The following is a 26,092-nucleotide window of genomic DNA, read 5'->3' on the forward strand; positions in this document are numbered from 1 at the left end:
TGGAATGGTAAGGTGGCTGATCCAGCTAAGACTGACCTTCTCCTTCTTACACGAGGAGAGCCCAAGAAGCCGTATAGGCTGCCGGACGCTAAGCTATTGCTTCTGAATGTGGAAGAACACAGGAATTCACAGAATAAGAAATGCCAGGTTAGTACTATAGAGGTACTACACAATGCAAAAAACGAAAACCCTACTGGTTGGTACTGCTGCTTCCACCATAGAAAAAACCAGCTGTAATGATAACTTCTTTACTTAACATTTACTTAACTTAACCATGGTTCTTACCTGGGGGTTCGCTTCTCTGAGCTGACACTTTCGTTGTCTCCCAGATTGAGGGAGGCCAAAGAGATACTGGACACTGAAAAAACACGAGGTCGTGAACCTGGATGTAAAACACAACGGTGCCACGGGAAATAAAGTTAGACAATTCAAAGACAAGGCCACTTGCTGTACTTTGAACTACCCCCTTTGATAAAGCTCCCTGCTCAGAGATTTATAATATAATATAATATAATATAATACAATGTAATATAACATCTCAACAACAGGTGTTAGTAAGGGTAGTAAAATCACTACAACGCTGTGAGTCTCAGCATGTCAGCATGACACTGCTGATACGACTGTTTATTGGTAAGTTTGGAGGAATTTTAGATAAAATAATTAGGCGAATTATCACAAAGTGTAGAACAGAGCAGAGTCAAAGCAAGGCAAAGCAAGTGAAAACAAATGAATAAGTAATTAGATAGGGTTAGAAAGCCTGTTAGAACTGATCTGAAGGAATTCAGTGAGCAGGAAAGCAGAAGGCTGAGGGTGGCACAAAGCACACGGGTCTCGCCGCCCAGGAAAAGGGCATCCGCCCCTTTACCTGCTGTTGCCCTAACAGGAGTCTTGGGTGACTCAATCACATCCCGGTGAATGGATTTGGGCCGTGGCTTCTTTTGCTTAGCCGTGGCAGGCCGAGTTTTCACCAGCATGTCCATGTCCTCCATGAGCTTGAGCTGCTTTCTCCTCAGGTACTCCTGCTTGATGAACTCCCGTCTGGCTTTCTCCTCCTCCTTCTTCAGCCGCTCTTCTTCGGCCTTTAATCTAGAAAGAAGACGAAGCAGAAGCTTTTCAGCCATGCTTCATACAAATATTTTGCTAACAGACCTACTGGGTAGAGCATCACCTAGCCTCCTCTTTCTTCTGCTCCAGCTCAGCCTCCAGCTGCTGCTTCCTCTGCTGATTCTCCCGCTCCCTCCTCTGCCTCTTCTCCAGCAGGGCAGCTCGCTTCAGTGCCATGCTGTCCTCCCCCTTCATGTCATCCTGTTAATTAAAGGAACGCGACAACAACGTAAACACAAAGGCTGACGAAGTCACCCAACATTTGTTAACAGTAACTGCTTCTGGTTATCACCAATATAAACGTCACTTTGCTCACTACTGGCACTGTGGCGTGTAAACAATCTAATCTTGTCAACAGTGTTTAAGGCAAACAGTCTATAATTAACAGCATTACAAAATTACAACTGCACGTTTACTCGTTTAATTCTCTGAGCTACAGTAATTATCAGCATGTGGTTACTTGTATACAGAAAGACAAACCAAGTTGAAATGCCACCTAAAGCAAATTTTGGCTATCTATAAATTTGACAATCTTACTGTTCTTGGGTCTGACTCGAGCCTGACTTACACCAATATGTAAATTATTTATTATCCCCAGTTTAATGACCTAGATAAAACAGCAGTCTAGTTTACCCAGTTAAAAAGAGCAATGCAAAATGGTCCTAATTCTTACAGCACAAGTTCCTAAAGCCTGTGCAGGTTATAGCTGGCAAACATCTGGTTAAACATTCGAACAACATTACAGACAAAGTTTGAGAGGCAATGCAATAACACCAGACATAAAAGTTACAGTGCCATCCAGTGTTACTGACTAGCTTCATGAAAATGAGCAAATTAACTATACAGGTGCATGTCAAAAAAGTACAATATCGTGGAAAAGTTCGTTTTTTTCCCGTAATTTAATTCAAAAAGTGGATCTTTCATATTTTCTAGATTCATTACACATTAAGTGAAATATTTCAAGCCTTTTTTTGTTTTAATCTTGACGAGTACGGCTTACAGCTCATGGAGATAAAAAAAAATCCAGTATCTCAAAATATTAGAATAAAGAATTTAAACATGTTGGTTTGCTAGTTATAACCTCAGTACAACAAGCTACAGCTTAGACATCAAAATGAGAAAAATACTGGGGGAAAAAATGCAATTAACTCCTCCTCCTGGGGATCTGTTAGAACAGTTTATAGCAGAATGAAACTGGTTATTGCTAAAGAACTGGTAAAAGCTTTAAGTGCGTGTTAGAAATGGGCTGAGTATTCACAAGACTCGACTGTATTGTCCAAAACTGTCAGCCACGCCCTTTTATTTATCATCAAATAACTCCTATAAAACACATTTATCGTAAGGAAAAATATTGGAGGAGATATCAAGGTCAGAACAGTATTAACAAAATGTCTGTTTGGGTCTTTTCCCTTTCACTAACATAGGCGTGGGCGGGGTTAAAAATGTTACTGAACTCAGCCACTAGAGGGCCTCGGACACAGTTTTGGTTTCAAAACTGTAGGTTATTGTTACTACATCCAGTCAGGTATACACTTCTAATATAGTCTGCTAAATTAAGTTTCAATTGCTACTCTAATTAAATGTAAGCTTAAATACATTCTACCCTTTTATATTCAACGTAGCAGACACATACCCTGACAGAACATATTTAACAAGTTACCATTCAGATTTGGATATTCAAATATGAAATTATGAATGAAATCATGTCATTTCATTGATAAGTTTATCACACAGACTACTACTGCATCAGCCAGTCATACTCTGGGGTCAGGAAGTCTTCAAATTCCTTAGTATAGCCTACTCTCAGTAGTTTCATGGGTAGGTCTTAAGAAGAAACTCCAAGCTTGGAAATTTTAATGTCACTTGGAAGAACTATCAGTGGTAAGATGAGAGTTTTTGTGAATACAAGCCCAAGGTCATACACGCAAGTGTAATATTCATTCTTCATTTTATGATAAACATTAGATCAATAACTGACTATTCAACATTTTCATGTATATAAAACTGATGAGTATTTGAAATATGCGTACCTTAAAGAAGAATCCACAGCACATCTTCTGGTCATCATCCTGGTTCTCTCCTGCTGTCAGTGTCTCTCCACACTCTTCCAACTCCTGTCCTTCGAGAGGCTTTAGGATTGATAGTGGCACTTCGATCAAGCTTTTGTTGCTTTGACTAACTAAATCTATTGGCTTCTCAGTAGGCGTTACTATGAATGTTTCTTTTACAGCTTGTGACAACACCTCAGAAACACTAGATTCCACTGTGGGCTTAATTTCTCCTTCTGACTGTTTTCCATCATCTTTCATCTCTCCATTTTGCTCCACACTGTTCTCGAACTCCTTGGTTCTTGAATCTGCAATGTCCGTTTCAGTCTGCTGTATGTCTTTGGTTGGTAAAGTGAGATCAGAAGCAGTACCTTCTGTACACAAGGTATCAGCTTGCATATTATTTTTGCTTGGTTTTAGGTCATTTCCAAAGTATGCAAAAGAGCTGGATACAGACTGCGAAGGTGAGAATCTGCGCAGACGAGGTAAGCTGTCCACAGACTGGGGTACAGTGAGAACTCGGTTGAATGGAGTGATCTTCAGTTCAGTAGGCCTGGGTGTCCGTGGGGTTTTGGAGTGGAAGGAAGCTGACTTTCTCTTGATATTGGTAGGGGAGCGATGGGTGGTATGCGGGGAATCAGCTGGTGAGGGGGAACCTGAGGAGCGAGCTCCACTTCCTCTAAGCTCCCGTACCTGTTTCTGGGGTGAAGGCTGTGGTGGAGACACAACCCAGGCCTGCTGTTCCCGCATTTGCATGATGATCTCCTGCTGCTGGGCTAGCCGTTGCATCTCTGCCTGCAAAAAGCTCAGAGAAGTGTTCAACTTCTCGATAGAACGCGTGTACTCCAGCAAGTCTGTCTCAGACATGCTCTCCTCACTAAGGGACTTGACAGGAGACTTTTCTGGAGATTTTGCAGTATCAGATAGTGTCTTGGTAGCCTCTGAGCTTGTGGTATACTCCTGGATTGGTGAGGCACCATCATTCTTTCTCTTGACCACTGTGAGAAAGGCACTGCGCCCCATCTTTTGTCTGTGTCGTGTGAAGGCAGCTTCCACCTTTTTCTTCTGAGCTTCTATGGCTCTGCGTTTCTCTTCCAGCCGCATACGCAGCTGCACCATTTCAGCAGCCATGGCTTGCGCCGGATCCCTCTGTGGCTGGTGGACAGGGCTTGTCTCTGGTGAGGGGGCCCAGGAGACTGAGTGGGAAAGGTTAAGGTCTGAACTGTCTGGTGTAGTCCCCTGAGAGTTTCCCCCTTTGGGCTCTGCATTTGGATTGAGTTTTTTGAACTTTTGTTCAGCAAAGCTGGTCATCTTAACTCCTATGGGAGTATCAGCTATAGGAGACTTGGTACCAACACTGCTGGGATATGAACTAATGGAATCCTGGCTATGACTTGCTCTAGCCTCAAAGCACTGGTCTGCATCTAACTCCATACTTGTTGTGCAGTCTCTAAGCGATGAGTCCTCATCCAGAGTCTCTTGGATATCTTCTGTCTTTACGTGAATTCCAGTGTCCACCTCCATAGTTGAAGCACTTGAAATCCCCATGGCCTCTGAAACAGAGTCTCCCCCTTCATCTTGGGTTTTGGGCATCAGTTCTTTGGTCTGCATATGAAGGAAGAAACCTTCATTCTCTGCCTCAACCCCGGTGTCCTCCTGTTGCTTTTCTGAATTATTGATTATTTCTAGGGCTTCCTCAATGCTACTTGGTGCTGTGCCATTCAGACCACCATGGTGGATTCCCACAAGAGTATCTGCACAGCCTTCTTCCTCAATACCAATGTTTTGGCCAATAACAGGTTGGAAGGACAGATTTCGCTTCATTCCCTTGGCTACTTTGAGCCCAAATCCCTCAGTGCTTACAGACCTGGTCATACCCCGTCTGGGTTGTGTAATAGTTTGAGTGGTGTCGCCCTTATCTAATGGGATATCAAAGGACACACCCTGAGTCCCTGACCTACACAAAGGACAAAGCATGTGTAAATAGTAGTTAGCACTGGTTTTGACATGTCTATAATATTTCTAATAAATACAGTGGTATTGAACAAGGTGTCCTAAGTATTCACACCTCCTCTCCGTGGGCCAAGTCCCCAAAAAACTGTCAACAAATGACATGGAGGTTGATCGCCTGATCTCACCTGGACAGTATGCAAACAATGGTTAATATTTGGCTAATACATACTGCTGAGCAGGTCACAGGAAAGAAAATTAAAGAAACATAAAAAATGGCTTTCTGAAATCAGTTTACCTGAGTTTATTGTTAAAGGCTGTTGTCGCAGCGGGAGACTAAAAGTTAGGAGCACACATTAGTGAGGCACAGAATTACACGAGTCTAAAGAGTCTTAAGGTGTGAAAGGTACTGTACCTTGGTCTGTCTGGACTGGGAGGCCGTTCCATGAAACTTCTCTTGGTGACTTTTGAGATGGGCACAGATGGAACATTCTTCAGTGATGGAGATGGTGCTGAAGACCAAAGAGACGAAAGCCAGGTCATGTATTTGCAAGTCAAACTAACATTTAAAACGGCTAATTATTTGTTAAAAAACTTAAGTGATCATTATAATATATTAGACTTTGGTTGTATTTGGTTATTTTGTTTACCTTCATCGACCAAAACCTGAGGCTGCACAAAAGATGGCTTAACCAATTCAAACCACCAGAAGAGCTCAGCCACAAACACAAGGTAATTGTTCTGTCAAAGACAACAGGACAAAAATGTGATTATTCAATGAGGAGGTGTAGGTTTACAAAGATTAGTCTTTATAGCTTTATAGATTTAGTCTTTACACGGTTATGAGACCACCACTAAAAGGCAACAAATTGCATTTCACATGTCTACGACCTGGTAAGCACTGTGCAACTCTTGGTTCAAATTGTTAGAAGTTAGAAATACACAATTGTACAGAATGTCTTTGTAGGCTTGCCAGAGCCACAGCTACCTGCAGTTCTCACCTGGTTTCCCACTGAAACAAAGCAGGATTGAGCCTGGCTAGTACATGGATGGGAGACCTCCTGGGGAAAACTACGGTTGCTGTTGGAAGTGGTATTAGTGAGGCCAGCAGGGGGTGCTTACCCTGTGGTCTGTGTGGGTCCTTATGCCCCAGTCTAGTGATGGGAACACTGCACAAGTAAAAACAGCACTGTCTTTAACCTAAAGTCTTGGGGTCAATAAAAATTAGAAATTTCCCCATCTCTGAATTGGTTACATCACTCGCTCCTCTCCACTAATAGCTGTATAGTTGAACCAATATTACAGAGAGATATATGATATTTTGATTCGCTAAAATATTGAATTTCCCCAGGTGTAATGAATAATATAAATACAGTGGTAAACATTCACTGCATCGAGGCATTGTCTGTGTTAATATCATGCTTGCTACAGATGAGGTAAAGAGAGATTAGGTTGACTCCTTACATTACTGAATAAATTTCAAACTCGGAAAGATCCAAGCAATGCTACATCTACTGTGCATCCAGTAACGTGGGCTCACTAAATATTCAGCCATGACTGACCATCTGGAACATTTGCTTAAATTTTCAACTAAATTTCCTCTCAGTAAAATAGCATTCTAAACATTTGTTTTAACCATTAACTTCAAGGATGATTGTATTTTTCCTCCACAGAGAAGCCTGGGAGTGATTTATATTTTAGCATGTCTTCACAGAGTCTGAGAATACGTTACCATGGGGAGCCTCTCACCACTGAGAGTTTTGTAATGCGTGACTCACCGCTTTGGCAAACGCGAGCAAACCAACCGCCTGCGCCTTCTTCTGCTTGTAAAAGCAAGCTGAGCAATACTCAAAAACCATGGCCTTGACATCGCACACCACTGTCATTGTAGTTAGGTCTGATTCAGGCAGTCTACCACTGAAGAAATGGCAGATGTTTTCATATAGAGCAAGAGTAAACTTTGATGCACGTGTCTAGGTTTCCATTTCAGGAATGGCACAAGATAATCGTGGGAGGTAATACACGAAACCCCAATGTAATGCCAAAAGCTACAAAATATACTATATGCCCAAAGGTTTGTGGGCACCTGACCATCACACGCATATCTGGTTCTTCCCCAAACTGTTGCCACAATTTTGGAAGCACACAATTGTATAGAATCTTTGTATGCTGTAGCGTTACAACTTCCCTTCACTGGAACTAAGGCGGTCAAATTGAAGTCCATGGAGACATGGTTTGCCAAGGTTAGAGTGGAAGAACTTGAGTGTCCTTCCCAGATCTCAACACCACTGAACACTTTTGGGATGAACTATGACGCTGAATGCACCCTAGAACACCTTGCCTGACCCCAGTAATGCTCTTGTAGCCAAACGAACACAAATCCCCACAGCCACACTCCAAAATCTAGTGGAAAACCTTCCCAGAAGAATGGAGGTATATATATTATAACTGGAATGGGTTGTTCAACAAACACATATGGAACTGATGGTCAGGTGTTCACAAACTTTTGGTTATATTGTGTAACATAAGTGAAGAAGTATTTTCAGTCTGATATAAATCTGTTTTTTTCCAGCCTCAAACCCTAGTTCTGTTTGTTGCTGGTGGATCACAGCTTTACATTGGCCCTTAAAGGGTCTGAGCACTTTGGTTAATTTTTTATAGATTTTCTTCCCCAGTTGTAATAAATAACCTTTGGATGATGTATGGTTGTATATGTATGTTGTAACTGTATGACCAGAGATTAATGCACAAGCAGTCTTGCTGAAATTCAGCATGCAAGTCGGACCCTCTCGCTCATCTTTGTTCTCAGTGGAACAAAATCGTTTACTAATTAATAGGGCACATAGAAATCATTGTAGACACATTAATTTTCCTTAATAGGTGGGATTCGAACCCTCAACCCTGGAGGTGTGAGGCATAAGGTTAGGGTTAGCATATGAAATCTTCCTCAGTGTAGCCGTCACGTTAAAGCATCAGGCACTTTTTATTTACAATATTTAACTTTAGGATCATGTATACACATCCGCATCTACAAAACTGCATGTCTGTCTCTTAGTAAAACGTTTGTACTAAGGCGTTTTCATACAGCATATGATATTATAATATATTGCAATTTTTTTTATTTATCCGTTTATAGTTGAAGTTGAGGAATGCCCATGAAACGTAGACCTTGCTATATAACAACTATAAACAGTTTTCACCAACGGTGTCCTCTTACTTTTTTCTCTAAAACTTTCCTAGAACTAGAAACCTTAATGGAGCTGCTTTACATTTGGCTAGTTCAAAAAGCCAACGCTGGAGTCTCTGTCTATTAATGGTAAATAAATGTTTATTATCAGACTACATGAAATCAAACAAGTACCTGAGAATTATGTTTGTTTCTGCTACAGGATCTGCAGTATTAAAGTGATGTAACACTGCAGAAATAAATAGTGTTGAAGTGGTATAATACTGTTCTCAGTCTCAGTATTCTCTGCGTACACTCTCACTGGAAGAAATCCCAGAACTGTTTTCTCAGAGACTACACTTACTATCGGAGAACTCTATATACAGTAAGGGCATGGATGATGGTAGTGTCCGTGGTTGAATACAGTAATTTGTTCTAAAGCTGAAGAAACGATGGCTTACTTTGATGGAAGAAGAGGCGTAGAGCATATCCTCCAGGCTGAAGTGGCAGCAGCGGTTCAAGTGCTCGCGGCAGAAGTCCTGAACGAGCTGCAGATTGTACAAGCTGTCCGCTAAAGACATGCTTTCTTTCAGGCACACGTCTGTCAAGGAAACAAGTTTTGTACAAAATGAGCAAACACAGTCAGGAGTACAGAGGGACTCCACCAATCACAGGTTAGGCCATTAATCAGCACATCACATGACTAGTGTGATAAATACAATCATTCACAGGGTCACTAATCTAATTGATTTCCATTGGTCTGATGTGATTACTTTAAATGTGTGACAAGGATGATTAACATGACGAATGATTTCATTGATTATGTTGCTTTACATGTGAAATCCTCTTGTGGTCACCCCTCTCATTTCTTTCTGTAATTTTTAAATATAAACAAGTCATTATTTCAAAATTCTAGGGACAAACTGAGGCGTCAGGATACAACAAATGTCCCAATGCAACAATTAACCCACTCCTACACATGGACACGTGCACACACACACACACACACACACACACACACACACACACACACACACACACACACACAGCAGGGGTACCTACCCTCTAGTTTGACAAGGTCAGGGCAGTAGAAGTGCAGCAGCGCAGCAAGGGCGCAGCCATCTGTGCTGTCCTTCAGCAGGTTGTCCACTGGGGGGATCCATGGTACTGTTTTAGGCAACGTCTGTTCCTTCCTATAGCGGGCCTGTGTACACACACATACACACACATACACATACACACACACACACACAGCAGTGAGCAGGGCTCTACAGCATCAAGAGCATGTACAAAAATAATAGGAGTCGGAAAAGGCATGATGTCAAAATAGCATGAATTTAAAACTATTTTTTATTTTTTACAGATGGACAAGTTGAAAAATCAATAAAAAAAAAAACTAAATTAAATAAAGGGTCATGGGAACAGTTTTGTTTTTTTAAAGTAAATGCACTGCAAAAAATGATTAAGCAAATGAAAATATCTTGAACATAGACTGATCTAGTACATCCTATTATAAGATTATAATATTATTAAACCTACTTTTAGACATTTTTTTTACTCATTTCAAGATTGAAACTTTTTTATTCTACTGACAGATAATTTTGCTTGTTTTTAGCAATAAAATTACCTACATTATCTGCCAATGGTATAAGAAAATGGAACGCTTGAATGAGTAAAAATGTCTAGAAATTTGTTTTAATAATCTTATATTTGGTTTCTTGTAAACTTATAAAATTAGAAAATACTAGAAAAATGACAAAAAATACAAAAAAAATTTAGAAAATACTAAATAGAATTTGACTTTTGAAAATATTCAAGATATTTTACCTTGCTGTCATTTTGCGTAATGATGTAGCGAAAATAATGAGTGACGTGACACACACTGAGGCAGATGAACGTTTAAGAAGTCCTAGACAGACTTGACTACAGCGATGACGTGGTTTGATTGACACGACTGATGTTGAACACAGGCAAGCAGATGAAAACATGATGGAGAGGGAAAAAGCACATCTATGTGGAAACTTACAGGAACCAGCTTCATATACCATTTGGTTGGAGACTTCGGTCAGAAAATAGAGTGAAAGAGAGGAAAGAGAGGAATCAGGAAAGAAATCAGGAAAGAAAGTAGAGCTAGTCTGATGTGACTTCTTATTTAATCAATAGCTCGTTACTTTAAGTAAAAACACTGATAATGAGTGTTTATTGATCATATATACATATGCACAGTGAAATTCTTTTCTTCGCATACCCCAGCATGTCAGGAAGCTGGGGTCAGACATGATACAGCGCCCCGGAGCAGAGAGGGTTAAGGGCCTTGCTCAAGGGCCCAACAGAGTCGGCTTGGCAGGGAAGGGGCTTGAACCCTCAACCTTCCGATCAGTAACCCAGAGCCTTAACCGCCAAGCCACAACTGCCCCTGAGGTAGTCACTGGAATGATGGAATGCCGTACTGTTCATTACTGTTCGATTAAGCTGCAGACGGTGACGGGAATCACTGTGGTTACTGTAGTGTTGGAACGGCAATGCAGCTCGGAGGGTTGATGACGCCCAGAGATAATGACAGGGTTAATAGGAATGTTTTTGTTTGGGTTGGGTTTTTTTTTGCTTGGGAATTTCCCTAAAGAAGTGTCCTAGAAATGCACAGGGCTTTTCTTTATGCAAGGTTTCGGGGAGCAAAAAGCAAAAGGGTCTCTATGGATCTCTGCTTTTTAAAGGGGTCATGATGTTTTTATTTTTATTATCTTCCCTGAGGTGTAATTATAATATTCGTAAAGTTTTTTTGTAAAAAAAAAAACCATACAAAATGTAGTAATTTATGGCCTTTTCCCACCCTGTCTCTGACCGAAACGATCGGTTCTTATGTCCGTTACCTTTAAGACTTTAATGTAACCACCCAGTGCTATGATTGGCTAACATCTTCGCTTATGAATTAATTATTAACCCCCCCCCAAACCGCCCTCGCAATACCCCGTGCGGAACCGTTTTCATCGACTGAGTGCCAGTGGGCGGGGCCAACAGTGCGATGATGTAAAAGTAGGTGTCGAAGTCTTGCTATAGGGGCAGTCATATGCAAATGTGTGGCCTCACAAATCTCGCTAGATCCAAACGAGCCGTTTTTAGAGATTGGTTAAACGAACACTCTTCTGTACTGAGGAGGACGTATTAAGCTATGAAACTTGCAGGATGTTTTAATGGTCCAATGATCTCTTACATGTCAAAAGATCAAGGAAATTTTGATTTCTCATATCGTGGCCCCTTTAAACTTTTATGGCTACTAGCTTAAACCATACCTGTCACACAGATGTGACTTCTTATATTAACATCACATGCTTAGACCTGCAATGACCTCTGTGCAGGGTGGGAGGAGCTTTTGCAAAACCGTATACAAATATTTTGCAGATCAAAATACCCAATAATTTCTTTCTTTGACTGAAGAATACACAGCTAATAAACAGTGTTTTCAATATGTTCAAAATCCAGATTAAGTGAACAAATTTTCTGCTCAGATATTGGGAATTTGTGATTACATTTGTACATTTCCATGTACATTTTCCAGTCAAATGTGTATGTGCAGGGTTATTTATTTATTTATTTTTTAATTTCCATCCCCTCATGTTTATTATTAAGGAGGTTAGCATGTTCTTTGCTCTTTGTACATTTAACAATTATAAAACTTAATCTGCAACCCATTTATATTCTTTTGTTCAGACTTCATTGGGCTGCTTGCTCATGTATTTTCTTATTTCTGAAAATTCCTGTTTGGGCAAAAAAGCAGCTTATTTGCATTTTTTTTATGCATGTAGTTTGCCTTTTGGTGCTCTGTTAGGTTCTGTGCCTAAACTGGACCCAACATGATTTGAGTTGAATGCTGGCAGTGTCATGTGTGGATCCACACAGTATCTGAGTGTCCGTCACCACTGACCCGACATCGTACGGGTCTCCACTAAGAACGCAGTATGGGAGTGTGTGGTACTCTAAAAATGCAGACTACTAAACATGCAGGACATACATCAGCAAATGTCGACATCATAACATCAAACTGAGAGATTCCACACAGCAGCTCTGGACCTTCCACAAAGGTGAGTCTATGACTCAGCAAAGTCCAAAAAAAAAAACCTTATACAGCAACATGGCGTGTGTCATTAGAGGCAGGGCATTGTGAGAGGTTACCTTAGCAACAGTTTATACAGAAGTAGTAATGTAGAGTAATGTACTTCACGCAAGTATAAACAATTATCAGATTTTTGGTTCTGTTAGCACCAACGCAGGACACTACCCCTCCCCACCAGCAGAGGTCGCAAGCGCCAGAATTCTAGCTCAATCTCTGCCATTCCACTTCCAGTTCACTTCCTGACTCTTTAAATAAAAGTAAATAAACACGCAAAGAACATTCATTTGTTACGAAGTCTTGTAAAAAAAAAAAATTACATATTGAGCCTTGCTCTTCTCCTGATCTTTTACTTGGTTTGTTCGTTGTATCCTCTGGCCTGTTTGCACTGTGATTTCCTGTGTTCTGACTACTGATTGCTTTTCATTTTGTATGTTTGGATTTTGTATTAAAGCACATGGATCTCTCGGAGTCTGATCTGTTCTGCGTGTAACTGGTACACCATCATTGTCAGGATTTAGGTTTTCTTCCCGTTATCTCGTTCATCAGATGGTTATTCCTCTATAAACCTACGGCTATTCTTATTAACTGCTTATAATTCTACTAATAAGAATTTAATTAGAAAAACCCATTCCGATATGAAACTCCAGGTAGTCTTAATTGTTTGCATTAAGAAAAAGAGAGCATCTTTTACACCGGAATGCCTCCAAAATAATGAAATAATTACTAATTCAGAATGAACAGGAGGCTGGTAAACTTACCTTAGGGATCTCAAGGGGCTCGGCCCTCTGTGCCTCTCTCCTGCTTTGCTCCTGGATGATGATCTCTTTCAAGTATTCGTTCACCTTTTGAAAAATAGACCAAAGCAAAATATGAGGTATCCTACAGTGTGAGCACCTGCGTCAAGAGGTATAGTACAGTGTGAGCACCCGCGTCAAGAGGTATAGTACAGTGTCAGCACCCGCGTCTTGAGGTATAGTACAGTGTGAGCACCCGCGTCGAGGTATAGTACAGTGTGAGCACCCGCGTCAAGAGGTATAGTACAGTGTGAGCACCCGCGTCATGAGGTATAGTACAGTGTCAGCACCCGCGTCAAGAGGTATAGTACAGTGTGAGCACCCGCGTCTAGAGGTATAGTACAGTGTGAGTAATCGCGTCATGAGGTATAGTACAGTGTGAGTAATCGCGTCTTGAGGTATAGTACAGTGTGAGCACCCGCGTCAAGAGGTATAGTACAGTGTGAGCACCCGCGTCATGAGGTATAGTACAGTGTGAGCACCCGCGTCATGAGGTATAGTACAGTGTGAGCACCCGCGTCAAGAGGTATAGTACAGTGTGAGCACCCGCGTCATGAGGTATAGTACAGTGTGAGCACCCGCGTCAAGAGGTATAGTACAGTGTGAGCACCCGCGTCAAGAGGTATAGTACAGTGTGAGCACCCGCGTCATGAGGTATAGTACAGTGTGAGCACCCGCGTCATGAGGTATAGTACAGTGTGAGCACCCGCGTCAAGAGGTATAGTACAGTGTGAGCACCCGCGTCAAGAGGTATAGTACAGTGTGAGCACCCCCGTCAAGAGGTATAGTACAGTGTGAGCACCCGCGTCAAGAGGTATAGTACAGTGTGAGTAATCGCGTCATGAGGTATAGTACAGTGTGAGTAATCGCGTCTTGAGGTATAGTACAGTGTGAGCACCCACGTCAAGAGGTATAGTACAGTGTGAGCACCCGCGTCATGAGGTATAGTACAGTGTGAGTAATCGCGTCATGAGGTATAGTACAGTGTGAGTAATCGCGTCATGAGGTATAGTACAGTGTGAGCACCCGCGTCATGAGGTATAGTACAGTGTGAGTAATCGCGTCATGAGGTATAGTACAGTGTGAGTAATCGCGTCATGAGGTATAGTACAGTGTGAGCACCCGCGTCATGAGGTATAGTACAGTGTGAGTAATCGCGTCATGAGGTATTGTACAGTGTAAGTAATCGCGTCATGAGGTATAGTACAGTGTGAGCACCCGCGTCATGAGGTATAGTACAGTGTGAGCACCCGCGTCATGAGGTATCGTAGTGTGAGCACCCGCGTCATGAAGTATAGTACAGTGTGAGCACCCGCGTCATGAGGTATCGTACAGTGTGAGCATCTGCGTCATGAGATATGATACAGTGTGTGCACCCGCATCATGAGGTATCATACAGTGTGAGCACCTGCGTTATTTGGTAGAGTACAGTGTGAGCACTCACAATCGTACAGTGTGAACATCTGTCGTGACGTATCGTACAGCGTGAGCATGTGTCGTGACGTATCGTACAGCGCGGGCATGTATCATGATGTATCGTACAGTCGCTCAGTCCAGAGAAACTTGTCAAAAGTTTTGGTCTGTAGTAATCGCACATATGTTACAGATCAGATGGACAGAGATTAGGTTGAAAATCCTCGAAGATTCCTTTAGGTTTAACCATTTAGTTCTTACATGCTGGGACATGTAACAGTCCTGAACACTGTTTATATTGTACAATTTATAGTGTGTGTGTGTGTGTGTGTGTGTGTGTGTGTGTGTGGGCTGCCAGCACAAAGGGAATGTAAACACTATAAGCCTTGGTTGAGGTGCATTTGTTCTTATGGTAAGTCACGCAGATGCTTACTCTGACAGCAAATGCCATTCAGGTGATACGTTTACAACAGGCCACGCAAAGACTTTCCATTAGAACAAGCTTTCAGGAAATTGATACTTATACACTCAAACTGGCAGGGAACAAGACATAATTTATATAAGTATCACCGAAGACAGAAGAAACAAAGTAAGCAATTTTATTCTTTCTAATGGACCAGGCTATTAGAGCATTAATTTCTTAGTAAGAAGCGAAGAAATAAATAATTAACTACCTTATTCATCCAGCTAATGACGGCATCCTCCGTGTCATAGGGCGTGTCTCCGTCAGCGCAGTCGGTAGAATACTGCTGCATGCACGCTACAACCTTGTCCATACTCACCGTCTCCACCGTATAGGCCATCATCAAAGTGTCAATCAGCGCCAGGTGGGCACTCTGCATACAGGAAATGACAAATCATACATTAGACTGATCACAGAAACAACAAGTTACACACAACTCTCATTACCCAAGCTATAATAGTTATGGTTTTAGTCAATGGTTTTGACAATCTTCCTGCTGAAATGGCTTTATTGGTCAACCCAACAGAATGAAAACTATGGTACTCCAGCACCTCACACATATTGCAAATTCTTATGCCAAATAAGGACTGAGACTTCAAACACGTTGGGCGTGGCAGAAGAAAATCTTCTAAATGATAGTGTTAAGAGTGTTGGTGTTACCTGCCTTAACATGATTTTGTTACAATGTCCAATTTCCTGGATTAGGATTTAGACAGACACTTTAATCCCCATTTGATGAATTAGTTGTACCTAGCATGGTACTGTGATTAAAATGATTATACGCAAGAGCTATGATTTAATCCAATACAAATCTGCAGTATTCACAGTTGTGATGTGATAGGATGGTCAGGTGTCCACATACTTTTCTCCATATAGTGCATGTATGTACATCCATATTAAGAGGTTGCTACATACACTAATAATGTTTAATGCTGAAACCTTATAAGTTGCTGTTTTCCTGATCTTCAAAGATAACACTAATGTTCACTTAACCTTACAAAATGATGCTTCATACAACAGTTTTACATTAAGATGCATACATGTATGCAGTAACGTACATCTGTAGGACAGATTTTATTTATTCATGTTTCAGATTTATAGCGAATCTTTCAGTTAGCACTGTCGGCATATCTCAACCAACTGACGTAGAGATCTTTGCCCATCGTGAGATGTTTCTTGTGTGACACCTTGGTAACGAAAAGCCTTTTTATAAACCCAGCTGATATTAATTTGCACAGATAGGGGGTATAACTACTTACGGATTTCAGCAGGTTCCTTGCCTTCCCTCGCCTTGCAGAACTGCTTTTTCTTAGCGTGTTCAATACTTTTTTCCTGTGTCATTCCACTTTATTACTCATAACTTCATTCATGGACTTTAATGTTGTGAATTCTTTATATGTGTGGATTTCTTGAGTTAATACTGATGTCTGGTGAAAATTTCATGTGAATAACCTCGCTGGAAAAATATTTACTGAATAAAATGTTCAATACTTATTTCCCCTACTGTACATACATCTTAGCTGCATGTCTCTCAGCCTTCATGTTAACAATGAAGGTTTCAATTTAGCTACAACCAAAACGTACTAGGTGGTTGATAGCGATCATTTTGTGTACAGCATCATAATTACTAATGAAGGACAAAAAAACTATATCAATCTTGAACATGCACAACATTACAATCATGAAACAAATTAACCAAATTGTACTGCCTTGGTAAATCCATTATAATTCTGTTCAGCAGACAAGAAAAACATGGTCAATAATACATGTTTAAGCAATTATTGTTTAAGGATATGTAGCTATGGCCTACCATTCCGGCTTCCAGTGACTCCCATGATTCGCCCGGATCTCTCATGTATCTAATAACATCCCAATACATACCCATCATGCCGCCTTTGATTTATCATTACAAATTATGAGGCACTTTACCCACTTATCATTACCTCAGTACTCATGGATGCAATAAATAATTCCACCAACCCCTACTTCTACCACAAATTAAAAATGTGTCTGTTTTCTCAGGAGCCCAGTGGTTACTGGTAGACACAGAAGGCTAAATGAAGCTAAACGAAGGCTAAGTGAAATTAGACAAGTCTTGTACGGCGCACAGTGCTATGATGTTCGGCTGAGAAGTCATTTATAGAAAACGCTACACTGAGAGAAGTGAGCGTGCTGAGAACAATATTGAGAATGGCATGCTGATCTGGCGGTAAATAAACTCAGCTGTTTCTTGCTTTTCTGTAAACGAGGACTAATTTCGCAGACAATGGTTTCCCCTGCGGTGACAACGACCTCCAAAATAAAACAATACATAATAGACGCAATATTTAAAAAAAAGGGACAAAATCAGTTCTAACGTGTCACTGTGAGCATTTTTCATGTGAGCTGTTTTAATTTTAATTTGGTATATGGTTGAGTTATGCATTAAGCATACAACGTAAAAGGCTGAGTCCACTAACAACTTTTCTTTTTATAAAATAATTCTATATACACCATCAAAAAAAGCAAATGAATAATTTTTTTTTTTTTTTTTTTTTTTTAAAACAAGCCTATATTATTCTTAACTTGTATAAGTACAAAAGGTCTTCTTGCTTTTCTAGACTGAAAACAGTAGTAATGCGCATAAAGCATAGAGGATAATGTTGAGTAAGTAGTGTACAAACAGGATAGATTTCAGAGTTCAATTTGATCACCCAACAGCTAAAAAAGATGTGTATTCTTGAGTGCAAAAGTATGTGCACAAAATGACTACTGATGTGTTGTTAAAGGCAAAAACTTGTCATGCTAAGTTGTCATACAGACTTGGTTAGTTTAGTGCTCTAAATTATAGCAGGGTTTTAAAATGTAGACATAAAAATTTCTAGATACAAGTGCTGCAACAAAGATGTTCCCGTGCAAGCTGGACCTGGTGTCATTATAGAAAGACTTTGTCATTGGTTGGGAAAATTTTAAGCAAGTATCAATCATGGTGAAGGAGCTTCCTGAAGTTCTCAGGGACATCATTATAAACCACTCAAATGGAAAAAGCTACAGAGCCATAGCAAAGACCTTAAATATCCCGGTCAGCACAACTGGCTTGATAATACGCAGGCGGAACGTTCACAGAACCACAACTAATCGTCGCCAGAATTTATTCATGATATTAATAATTCACTCTTAAATTAATAATACACAGTGCAATGAAAAAGTCAGCAGTCACCCGAAAAGAGTTGCAGGACGGCCTGAAAGCAGCAGGAAGAGCAGTTACACAGAGAACGATAAGCAGTGTAGATCATCTCCATTCCTTAACCTCATGCAAAATTCCTGTGCTGAAAAAGCAGCACACAGATCACATGAGCATTTAGACAAATCTTTTGGAACAGTACACGCTGGTCAGATGAAACAAAAATGAACACTCTGGCGATAATTCAACTCGTCATGTTTGGAGAAAGAAAGGTTGTGCCTATGATTCCAAGAACACCACACCCACAGTGAAGCACGCTGGTGGGAGCATCATGATATGGAGCTGCATTACACGTCATAGAAGGAATCACGAATGCAATAATGAAGGGGGGAATTGAATCTCTTCGGCCAAGATACAACCAAACTTACTCAAGATTGGTTTAAAAAAATAAAATAAGATAAGGTGAATGTGCTGACTTGAATCTTGGAGAATTAAAGACAATTTGCCAAGACAAATGGGCTAAATTTGAACCACAATGCTGCAAAAAGCTAATAATTTCTTACTGTATATATGTTGAAGCTGTGATTGCCAACAGCAGCTTTGAAACAAAATGCTAATGTTGGTAATTTCATTCATTTGTGGTGTCTGAATACATTTCCCACTCATCATTTTCATTTTAACATCTTTATTATGAATACAAACTATATGTGTAAAAGTACAAAGACAAAACGCATTGTGTGTAAATTTATACACACACAGTACACATATGCACCGGAAGTGTATTAACAAAAACACACACAAAAAAGTGTCCATATACTTTACTTATTTCCCCTTCACTCTATATCAGTGTCACCAGAAACAATGTGTCTGCTTTTGGTGAAATTTGAGAATGATGATGAGGCTGGCAAAGAAGACCACAAGGTTTACACAGTTTAGTATTAAAAAATATAGATATATACCCACTGCAAAATATGGATGTGGATGACGGTCTATCATTTTTGGGGCTTTTTGAAGACTGATGGCATCAAGTACCTGAATATTTTAGTGCAAAACCTGGTTGCCTCTGCTAGGAGGTTAAGGTTTGACCATAGATATAGCTCTATATCCATAAAGATCCTAAACAATGCAGAAATAGTCGCAGCAAATACAAAAATGTGCCATTGATGCCAAGGGCCATTGCAAGTGTCATATTTGAACCATATTGACAAACTGAGGTCTAAATTGGAGACAGTAGTGTACATGTACAAACCAGAGAATATAAAAGAGCATGAAATTGTAAAGATGGCAAAAGGTCTAAGACCCAACCTTGTTAGTTATAACTGGAAAATCTTATGATCTTCATGGCGGACTTTGCCAAATGTTAATTCTAGGGTTAAGAAGAAGAAGAAGAAGAAGAAGAAGAAGAAGAAGAATGCACTTGAAAGAAATAAAACTATACAGTGTCACTATGTGTACGTTCAATACATCATTTCTCAATTCTGGAGTTGACTATAGACCGTTAAAAGCAGCTCTAGCTGAGTTAGCAAAGTCTTTGTGAGTAACGGCGAGTGCTGACACTGCTATAAGAACAGAAAATGATGTCCCATTGTAATTTTTTTTAAATTGAGTGAATGTGATAGGAATGCGGCTGACACTGCACTCATCATTTCAGATATTTGCCTCAGGCAGAGCAATAAGTCCACACACACACCAGTCGCCTGCCTCTGGAGTGTTGCCATGGCAATGTCTTAGCCACCTTATTCAGTCTGTCAATATGAAATATCAGTTTTCTGAGCGAGCAGACCCTTTAAGAAGCCTCTTACAACATGATGCTGAAGCCTGAAGGGATGGGATAACTCTTATAAGATGGCTCGTATGGGATAAGTCATAGTCAGAAATATGGAAAGCTGCTTTTATTTACAAAAAATTTATTGGTTCCCAAACCCTAGTCTCGGAGGACTCCCGGTCTTAAACATATTAGTGTTTTTCCTTCTCTCAACACACATGATTCAATTAATTAGCTAATTAACAGCTCAGTAACGGAGTTGAAGTGGGTGTGTTCGAGCAGGGAAAACACAACTATGTGCAGGACATGTGAGACAATATGTAAATTCCAAATATTAACTCTATTAATGTAACAATTACTGTATGTCGCAGGGAGTTTCCAAATGCAAAACATCCTTTTGAATATGCTACAGAATTTTAGCAAGTTGTGTACTCTACTTACACGGTGAAGTTCTGCTTCTGCGTTTTTGTCATAAGACTAGAGTCTGTTAACAATCCCAGTTAACAGTCACTGAAATGTAATTTAATTCAATGTTGTTCGGATGTAAGCAAATACCAGCAGTGGCCCCGTGACCATAGATTTTGTTGGAGCAGGACGAAATTAATAATGACATAGCCTCAAATTAAATTAAAACGAGAGACTCGCACACATGACTTACGCTATAGGTGACTATCTAGTGACGCTGTAATAGGAAGATAAGAGCCAACAACACCCGGTCATCCAGAATACAGTCTAGCAGCTTGATTTTGTTAGGCCTACGCAAGCCATGAACTCCACTTCCGAGCCTGCACTGTGGCCTACAAACATGGCCTCCACAGACTACAATTCCCAGAACACTCTCACCTTCATTTTAAATCACTCACACCTGCATCCAATTCACAGCACAATCATGGCCACAGTATAAAAGGACTTTCATGTCACATACTCTTTGCAAAGTATATGCGCCATTCCTTGTGTTTGTGATGATACCAAGCCTGTTTTATCTCTCCGCTTGTGGTTCTGTTCTTGACCCAGTTTTGCCTAGTGTTTTCTGATATTGTCTTGACTCTCACAGCACTCAGCCCATTCTCCTTCAAGTCAGCGCTCTTCACCAAGAGTACATCACACACCTCATCACAGTATCACCTGGACACCCGATCATTCTGGGTCTCCCGTGGATGGAACAGCATAACCTCTCCATTTCATGGTCTGACAAGGAAATCACCAAGTGGTCACCATATTGCAAATCTCACTGTATTCTTTAACCAGAGCTCCTCATCGCCACCACCTCCATTGAAAGCCTGTAGAATCAAGCCCAATTCATTATTCCTCCAGACTACAAGGATCTAAGCACAGTTTTCAGCAAGACCAAAGCCAGTGCTTTACCTCCCCACAGACCGTACGATTGTGCCATTGAGCTGCTCCCAGGATCCACGCCTCATCCCAGTCGCATTTACCCCCTTTCCCTCACTGAATAACAGGCCATGGAAGAGTATATACAAGAAGCATTGCAGCAAGGATGCATAATACCCTCTAATTCTCCAGTTTCTGCGGGATTCTTCATGGAGAAAAAAGGAGGTGGACTTAGACCTTGTATCGATTACCAGGGTTTGAACCAATGCACAGTAAAGTATTGCTACCCGCTGCCTTTAGTTCCTGCCATCCTAGAGCAGCTCAGGTCAGGCAAAGTGTTCACTAAACTCAATCTACAGAGCATGTACAACCTAGTACACATCAGAGACAGGGACGAATGAAAGACCGCCTACTCACTACCTCAGGTAACTACAAGTACCTGGTCATGCTGTATGGACTCTATAGCGCACCCTCCAATGACTAATTAATGATGTCCTCAGAGATATGCTGGGTTAATTAGTCATTGCCTGACAACTACATCCTAATTTATTCACCATCCCTGGAAAGTCATGTCAGTCATGTTCGCCAAGCCCTCCAGTACCTCCTGCAACATGAATTCTACGTTAAAGGGGAGAAGTGCGAATTTCATCAGAGAACCATGGTCTTTCTCGGCTATATCATTAGCCTGGGTGGTATAGCCATGGATTAGAGCAAAGTGGACACCGTAGTCAGTTGGCCTACACCACCTACAGTCAAGGACTTACAGCGATTTCTTGGCTTGCAAATTTCTACTGATGCTTCATCCAAGGATTCAGCTCTATAGCGCACCCCCTGACATAACTGCTAAAAGGAGGCTCCAAGAGACTGGCATGGAACGCAGCTGCAGACCAGACCCTTACCCAGCTCAAGAACACTTTCACATCAGCTCCCATCTTAAAGCACCAAGATCCTAATAGTCATTCATAGTAGAGGTGGACGTCTCTGAAACAGGAATGGGCACCATTCTGTCATAGAGATTTGAAGAAAGGCACAATAAACTATCCCTGGCAGGAAGGAACTATAGTGCTGGAGATCATGAACTGTTGGCCATGAAACTAGCACTAGAGGAGTGGCGCCATTGGCTTGAGGGGGCCCAGTATCCATTCACTATCCTGACAGACCACAAGAATCTAGAGTATCTCCGCACCACCAAAAACCTCAACCCCCGGCAAGCACGCGGATTGTTATTCTTCAACTGGTTCAGTTCACCCTGTCAAAGCTGATGTGTTATCACGCATGCACACATCTGAACCCAGTCATGACCTTGAGGAAACCATCCTCCCTCCTGAATGGGTAGTGGGAACTATTGAATGGGAGATGGATCAAGCCATCAACAACACCCCCAGACAACAGATACCCCAGTTATGCCCTCCGAACAAACTTTTCGTACTGACCCAATTGAGGAACAAACTCAGGAATCCCCAGAACCTATCACTTACTAATGGAAAAGTACTGGTGAACGAACATAATAAAGGATGTACAACGGGCAGTCACCTCATACAGCATTTGTGCCCAAACCAAAGTACCCAGAACACTCACCGCTGGCAAGCTCTTACCACTACCCACACATCAACGCCCCTGGTCCCATCTGGCCATTGACTTTCTCACCGATCTCAGGGTAAAACCACCATCCTAGTAGTCACGGATAGATTCTCCAAGTCTCTGCGCCTCATACCTCGCTCAGGTCTGCCTTCAGCCTTTGCACAGCAGAATTGCTTTTTAATCATGTGTTCTGATATTTCGGGATTCCAGGTGATATAGTTAGTGATCGAGTCCCTCAGTTTACATCCAGGGTGTGGGCCAGCTTTGTGAAGAAACTAGGTGTCACCGTGAGTTTCACTTCAGGTTACCATCCCCAGTCCAAAATGCAGGTCAAATGGGCCAACCAAGAGGTGGGGAGATGCCTCCGTACATTTTGCTCAGCCAACCCGGAGGATGGGCCCAGTTCATACCCTTGGCCGTACATGCCCGAAACTCACTATGTCACTCAGCCACCAAGCTCACACCCTTCCAATGTGTTCTTGGATACCAGCCCCCCTATTTCTATGGAATGCCAACACCACAGATTCACCAGCCGTCAATGAATGGTTCAAACGCAGCAAACAGGTACGGGGAAAGCAGTCACTAAACCTACAAGAGCTGCAGAAACCTCTAATAATTATGCGGATCGCAGCAGAGGGCCCACTCCTGAAAATCAGCCTGGTGATCAGGTGTGGCTGGCCACCAAAGGCTTTTGACAAGTGTGGAAAAAAACGAACACCTAGAAACAACAGACAATACAAGATCATCAACAAAGTCACATATCAACTTCAACTGCCACGCCGTTGCTGTATTACCCCTTCCTTCCATGTGTCACGTCTCCAGCCAGTAGTTCCAGGCCCTACTCACACTACGAACTCCATTTCCTAGCCTGTACTGCGGCCTACAAACATGGCCAACATGGACTGCAATTCCCAGAACACTTGCACATTGACACATTCACCCTCACCTTCATTTTGATCACGCACACCTGCATCCCATTCACAGCACAATCACACCACAAAAGGACTTTCATTGCACTCGCTTTTTGTCAAGTATATGCTCCATCCATGCATTTGTGACTATACTAAGCCTGTTGATCTCTCTGCTCATGTTTCTTATTGACCTCATTTGGCTAGTGTTTTCAGATATTGTCCTGCCTCTGATGCCCTGTTTGTTGATTGCCCGACCTTTTGCCTGCTTACAGATTCTGGTGTTTGTCTACTCTGACTTTTGGATTTGTTTGCCCTGATCTCAATAAACACCTCTTCCTGCATTTGTATCTGTCTACCCGTTCCATCTCATGACACTATGATACTGAGTTGTACAATCATTTCAACGATGGCAAATTTCAGATGCTTCTTTTATGGTCATATCATATTGTGTTAACAAAAACTAGTCCAGTTTAGGAAATATTACATAACATTCATATATAATAGCTCAAATTACTGCACAAGCCATTAGCACACGCAGTTTTACCAACCACTAAAATAAAATTGAAAACAAGATCCAATAAGGACACCGCTACTCTCCTTGTGTCTCCCGGTGATTTCACTCTGCTTGTGTGTTCAGCACAGATGCCATGATGTCTCTCACAGGAAATAGGTCAATCAGAATGCGGCATTCGTTTCTGAATAATGCAGCAAGTTTTGTCTTGTGCTAAAATTAACCCACCCGGCAGACTTGGGAGAAATGTAGTGATTGACTTAAATATGCATTATTATGCAATATGATATACTGCATTAAAAGAATTTTCATGTCTAACCTACTAATGTATACAGTATGGTAATGTGCACTGCTAACACAAGATTCATATACCATGAATAATAATCCTCTTCATTGTAAATTTGACTGCTTTGACTACACATGAGTGTATGGTTTCCATGGTGATGGAGGGAAGTGAGGGAAGATGTTAATGATAGGGAAGGTGCTCAGTAGATATCACACAGTACAGCTGAGGCATTTTATCTTCTGTACAGATATACAGAGAGGGATGAAATCACAGGTCTCCTAATGTTGTTTGTAAGACATAAGACCTGACATTACAGGTTTTCTTGCTGTTTTGGCAGTTTGATCTTATTATCAGCTGCAACACACAGCCATGATGATTTCTGTGGGCATTGTGTGGACAGGGAATTGGTCTGCTCCACACACACACAGTTCTGTCCTCTTTATTCTCTGTTCCCAACAGACTCACGCCGTTACCATCTATTATTAATAAGGATGCGGTTATATACAGCCAGCTTCTTCACTCTGTGATGCAGATCCACATCTCCACCATCTGCAAACCGATGTGTCACATATGCAAGATGTGTCAATCCCAGATTTTATACAGTATAGTAACCAAGTGGAAAATATTTGCATCTCCTCCAGACAAAGCAAGCTGGTACAAATCTGTTGATGTTTCGGGCGTATTTAAAGGGGAAATCCCTTAACTATTTCTACACGATTTACTTATTAAATAGTAACGAGCATTCGGGCATCATTCTAATTTACAGTCAGAGCTAACTTCATCATCATCGTCAACAACAACAACAACAACAACATCATCATCATCATCATCAACAACAACAACAACAACAAAGACCTTCATGCCAAAAACGATATTGTCTTTAAACAATTTCGTTCTGCATACCAAGGGACCTTTTGCAAGATGTCAGCCATCTTGCTTGAGCGCTTTTAACCCTTTAACAGGCACACAATGAAAAAAATTTATTTTTTGCCCAAGTCTATGTTAATACTTACTAATTGGTAGACATTCAACAGAACTTCCTTGAACATATTTATTTTTTCTCCCAAATTCACACTTCACACGAAATATTGTGTGGTATCGTGATACTTCAGCTGGTATAGCATTGTAAGATATGTTTATGGTATCGTGACAACTCTAATAGCAGTTCAGTTTGTCAGCTTGCCTAGTTTGTTGTTCATTCTTTTTGTTAAATATGGGGAAATAAACCCTGAGGTCGGTGGTTCGTGAGTGCGGGATTCTCTTATACTGATATATTTCTGATGTATCGCTCTGAGGTATGCATTTTCATAATCGCTTTAAAATAAGATATCTTGATGACACATTATGCTTGTAAAACTGCAGATGTATCTAGCTCACAGTTGACTGACAGCTGACGGTGAACGCCTGCTAAGTCCCTTCAGTTTAGTGACTTTCTGACCATGGGGTAACATATTTTAACACAACTCGTACATAAATACAGGGGCATGACTGTAA

At 41.1% G+C, this 26,092-nt stretch overlaps 1 protein-coding gene across 6 annotated transcripts in view; it reads right to left on the bottom strand.

The window, feature by feature from the left end:
* The window catches only part of camsap2a (calmodulin regulated spectrin-associated protein family, member 2a), a 40,568-nt gene that overhangs the window by 2,272 nt on the left and 12,204 nt on the right, over positions 1 to 26,092 (bottom strand). For 2 of the 6 annotated variants that reach the window (XM_047158179.2, XM_047158178.2), the window contains exons 3-15: positions 15,261 to 15,422; positions 13,138 to 13,221; positions 10,295 to 10,327; positions 9,331 to 9,472; positions 8,730 to 8,869; positions 5,753 to 5,843; positions 5,518 to 5,614; positions 5,401 to 5,438; positions 5,221 to 5,290; positions 3,135 to 5,109; positions 1,169 to 1,305; positions 866 to 1,086; positions 286 to 358 (exon numbers count right to left, since the gene is read on the bottom strand). In XM_047158179.2, coding sequence (XP_047014135.1) covers positions 286 to 358; positions 866 to 1,086; positions 1,169 to 1,305; positions 3,135 to 5,109; positions 5,221 to 5,290; positions 5,401 to 5,438; positions 5,518 to 5,614; positions 5,753 to 5,843; positions 8,730 to 8,869; positions 9,331 to 9,472; positions 10,295 to 10,327; positions 13,138 to 13,221; positions 15,261 to 15,422 — 3,263 coding nt within the window. Of the gene's footprint in view, positions 1 to 285; positions 383 to 865; positions 1,087 to 1,168; positions 1,306 to 3,134; positions 5,110 to 5,220; positions 5,291 to 5,400; positions 5,439 to 5,517; positions 5,615 to 5,752; positions 5,844 to 8,729; positions 8,870 to 9,330; positions 9,473 to 10,294; positions 10,328 to 13,137; positions 13,222 to 15,260; positions 15,423 to 26,092 lie in introns of all 6 variants that reach the window. The other 4 variants (XM_047158177.2, XM_047158176.2, XM_053683080.1 and 1 more) reach the window with 3 other exon arrangements.

This window comes from Ictalurus punctatus, chromosome 10, assembly GCF_001660625.3.
Source record: "Ictalurus punctatus breed USDA103 chromosome 10, Coco_2.0, whole genome shotgun sequence".
NCBI classification, from domain to species: Eukaryota; Metazoa; Chordata; class Actinopteri; order Siluriformes; family Ictaluridae; genus Ictalurus; species Ictalurus punctatus.